This window comes from Corvus brachyrhynchos, unplaced genomic scaffold, assembly GCF_000691975.1.
Source record: "Corvus brachyrhynchos isolate BGI_N302 unplaced genomic scaffold, ASM69197v1 scaffold21, whole genome shotgun sequence".
Taxonomy (NCBI): Eukaryota; Metazoa; Chordata; class Aves; order Passeriformes; family Corvidae; genus Corvus; species Corvus brachyrhynchos.
In genome coordinates this window covers 1,212,510-1,216,779 of record NW_008236924.1, presented here as the reverse complement: position 1 = coordinate 1,216,779, position 4,270 = coordinate 1,212,510, and the positions used below count along the sequence as shown (strand labels likewise).

The 4,270-nt window shown below is 54.0% G+C and overlaps 1 protein-coding gene across 1 annotated transcript in view; it reads right to left on the bottom strand.

The window, feature by feature from the left end:
• Positions 1-3,541, bottom strand: part of LOC103611413 (proton-coupled amino acid transporter 1) — a 17,312-nt gene extending 13,771 nt beyond the window's left edge. Inside the window, exons 1-5 of the mRNA XM_008628927.2 lie at positions 3,135-3,541; positions 2,334-2,424; positions 1,647-1,735; positions 1,321-1,416; positions 529-613 (exon numbers count right to left, since the gene is read on the bottom strand). Coding sequence (XP_008627149.1) covers positions 529-613; positions 1,321-1,416; positions 1,647-1,735; positions 2,334-2,424; positions 3,135-3,352 — 579 coding nt within the window. The 5' untranslated portion in view covers positions 3,353-3,541. The remainder of the gene's footprint in view (positions 1-528; positions 614-1,320; positions 1,417-1,646; positions 1,736-2,333; positions 2,425-3,134) is intronic.
• Between the last annotated feature and the right edge of the window lie 729 nt (positions 3,542-4,270).

Here is a 4,270-nt window from a genome sequence, read left to right as displayed (position 1 = left end):
TCAGGGTTTCTGTTTATTTCCTCCTGCTGCCTGGCAGGAAGAAACTCTTTCTCTAAAGATGTAATTAAGCTCCAGAGCCACAGGATGAGGAAAGAAACTGGAATGCAAACAGATCCAAGGAAGGGAGAAGAGAGGTTCACAGCAGGTCCTGGGACTCACACATTACCATCAACAGCAATAAACCAATTAACTGAGTGGGACAGGACAGAAAAGGCACAGTCCCTCTGATTTCACCCCTTTCCTGTTGTTCCCTCACTAGGAATGGCCCCACTTCTCCTAGGCAACACAGACAGCTCCAGCACCTCTGCAAAATCACAGAGACTCTCAGGAAAACCTGCTCTGTTTGAACAGGAAAATCGATCCTCCAAAGTATCTGGGCAGAGGAGTGGTACTTTTCTGAGCAGCATATCCGACAGAAACCAGACCTTTGGTGAAGAACAGGGCACAGGACACAGGAACTAAGAACAGCCCAAGCACCTTCACACCCTCTCACCTCCCCCCTGCTCATGAAGGAGGTGTAAGTCCAACCTGCTTCAGATTGTCCGCCAGAAAGACAAAGTACACGCAGCAGAAACCCAACTGAGTGATGATCAGGAAAAGTCCCACTATACGCCTGGAAAGCAAAAGAAGACCATTTGTCAGCCAGATCATACAGAAGTAAGAGCGCACTTGGGTTGCTTTGGGTTGCACTTGCAAAGCGCAGAGATGCTGCTCTCCACAAGGTTGGAGTGTACAGGTCAGAGCACACCCAGCTCACTTCTCTGTGATCAGGAGAGAGGACCTTTTCTCCACCCAACCTCACAGATCTCAAGCTCTCCAGTCTCCCCATCACTTCCACAGGGTCAGGACCACCCTCAAGAGAAAAGTTTAGCATCTCCAGTCTGCTGCTGAATTGTCAGAGCTGAAAACAACACTCCCTGGACACAGGAACAGGGGAATGTTCCCATCCCCTGATGTGCAATGATCTGTGTGATGTAACGTGCGACACTCACAGGGCAAGGAGCAGCCACTGGATGTGTTCCATGTCTAGCAAGATGGGCCAGCACTGCAAGACCCTATTCATCCCTTTGTTATGCTGTGGAGACCGAGTTATCCCACTCCTTTAGTATAAGTCACATCTGGCTGGGGACAGTACTGGATCAAAGACCTCAGCATTACCTCTGGGGGACACTGAGCACTCAGGGCAGGTGAGCCAAATAGCATTTTATGTCACTTGTGCTTATCTGCTGACACAGCTCAGTGACCAGAGGCTCTTCTGTCCCAGCTGTAGCACATGCTGGGCTCAAAGACAAGTCCCTGCCTGGGGCAGGGGAGCAGTACCTTCCCCAGATGGCATGTGTCCTCAGGCAGGCACTGGGGCTTGCCTCCAGCCCGTACATCACGGCACCTCCATAGTCTAGAAACTGCTTCTGGAACCTGTCCAGAGAAGAGAGAAGGGTCATCAGATCAGCCCTGTCTGCTAGTTCCCAATGCAAATAGTGACATTAAAAGGAAAACAGTTCCTGTGAGAAAGAAGAGCAGTTCCCAACTGAGGCTTTGACATGGGCAACTTGCTGCTGAGGGGCTTTAGAAAAACCCCAGGGCTTTTTGGGCAAGAGGGAAGAACTGTAGGAGCTGCAGGGCTGAGAAGGGGAGTTGCTCCTTACCTGTTGCAGAAGTGATGGGCGCATTTCACCAGGATGCCCATGCAGTGCACAGCCACGACTCCCATCACCAGCAGGCTCAGAGGACCCAGCTGCAGGGAAGAGAGGGGGAAGGCTGCACTCTGACGGCCAAAGGCAGAGCTGCACGGTACCTTCTACTTCCAGACAGAACCCCACGGGCTGGGTGAGTGCAAACACCTCTGGAGGCTGAACCAGAGCTCTGGTGCAGCTCCCAGGAACCAGCCCCCCCAGGACCAAGGAACCTGACAGAGCCACGAGCTTGGCAGGAATGATGGAAAAGAAGCAGGTTGGGGCAGTTTGGGCGTAGCAAAGCACTTCCAGAATTGTTTTCCAAACTATCTTGCACATGCCTATTATGCAGATGATGAAGAGGTCATGGCCTGGACACAGCGTCCTGCCTGACCCCAGCAGAGGAAACCACAGGTGCAGCTCACACACTGAACTCCTTCACACCAGGCAGCAACAATGCAGGAGCAGCAGGAACAGTCTCAGCAGCAAAACAAAGCCACAGAGCTTGTGGTGCAAACATGTGAAAGTCACCAAACGCTGAGAGGCGTCTGGGCAGGGACTCACACCCCAACAGCCCCAACACTGGCCATGTGAGCTGCCCAGTGCCCCGGCGTCACTCTGCCCCACAAGCTCCAGCACAGCAGGGCTGAGCTGCCTTACCAGGATGCCGGCATTCTTCACAGCCAGGGGCAGCCCCAGCAGCCCCGTCCCGATATTCCCCTTCAGCAGATGGATCAGGGTCTGGTACCAACTGAGGGAAAGCAGATGCAAAGGTGACTGTCAGCAGGAGCCCACACCCAGACCATACACAGCTTATCCTGTTGAGGGTCCACAGCAGCTCTGAACTGCAGCAGGGAATGCACATGGAGGTCATAATCCTGTACCCTGAACCCAGCTCAGCTAGCTGGGACTGAGCTAGGTGTGAAGGCAAAGACCGAACAAACAGATTTCGGGTCGGCATTTGCAAAACCAACTTCATGGCAAAACCCAGTATAAGCACAGCCCAACACCAAGGAGCTGCACAAGGAAGTCTCTGAGCTGAAGGGATCCGTCTCTGTCAGGAAAAGACAGCATCCTCTGCACACCTGGGCACAAGGAAACCCCCAAAACATGGCTGCAACATGCCCACCTATCTTCAGAATATGGGCATGCTGTTTGCTTGCCACAGCTCCCCATCAAACCAAGCTGAAGCAGGGGAATACTGGGAAAAGCACCAATCACTGCCCACTGCCAGCAAGCCCAGCTTCACCGGAGAGCAAAGAGCAACACTGGGGCAGCTGCTTGCTTGGTGCCAGCACGCCACAGATGCAGGACCACAGCCCTGCCTTCATCACCCCCAGGAGAACTCCCTATAAAACCACGGCTCCAGCATCCTCCAGCAAAGCCAGCAGGGAGCCACCATGACCTCCTCCACCCTCCCTGGTGCCGGGCCAGCCCAGGAAAGAGGGAAGCATCACTCACGTTGTCCCGTTGGTCTCCCCAAAGCGCTGGTAGGACTCAGGGTGGGCAAAGCCATTCATGCCCTCGGGAGGGCTCCCCTCCGGTGTGACGTCTGTGGAGCTGTAGTCATTGTAGTCCTCGCTGCGGAGGCGCCGGGTGGACATGGTCCCTGTGGGGGCAGCAGCATTAGGGGTGCCCAGCTCAACAGCCCCATTCTCAGGCTCCTTGGGGTCAGTCATTGTGCAGAGAGACCGGCTCGCACTGCCAGAGCAAGGTCTCCTCCAGGGCTTTTATACAGTCACATGCTCCTGCCCAAGCAATCACGAAGTTGGCATGTCCTAAGGTCAAAGGTGCATGGCACATTCCCACTGGCTCTTCCTTCAGGCTCATGCCCATGTTTTGGGCACACCCAGCCAGAACGGGGTCAGGATCCTGCAGGCAGAGCCTGGAAGTGACCCACTTCATGTCAAACAAGGGAGCTGTGTACCCCTGCTCTAAGGGTGGTGAGTGTGACACCACAGGCAGTGGGGCAGGAGGGGACATGCTGGCACTGTGTCCCCAGCTCTGGCACTCAGGACTAGGGCTGTCAACTGGATGGGCCAGGAAAGTGTAACTGCTTTTAACTCGCACACAGTGTGCTGCAAGGGAACAGCTTGCTCTTGCCAGGGAAGGGAAAGTTTCCTAACTTCTCTTTTTTTTCCTTTTTTTTTCCTTACTGAAGACTTTTTATTAAAGAGAATTTTTACAAAAATTTATTATACTCCCATCAAAGAGGAGACCATGTGCTGACAGCAAAACACCTGCCCTAAAGGTTTCACAGCCACGGAGGTGCCTATGGGACCAAGGGGCTTCCCAGGATGAGGCACCTGCACAGCCTGGAGCTCTTGCTCCAGCAGAAACTCTAGCAGTGTCCAGCAAGCCAGGAGCACCAGTACAAGCCTCAACAAGGATACACACCTCATGCCTTTATCTGGAAAACAGTCAGCTGGTTCAATTCCCACACATGCCACACCCAGCATCCCAAACACCCACTGGGAAGGAGCACCAGAGGCAGGGAAATTATGTGCAAAGCTCTTGTGCCACAGACTGGCGACCCAATCCCTGCCCCACGGCTCCTCCGGGCTGTCATGCACCATCCCTGCCCTAGCAGTCCTGGT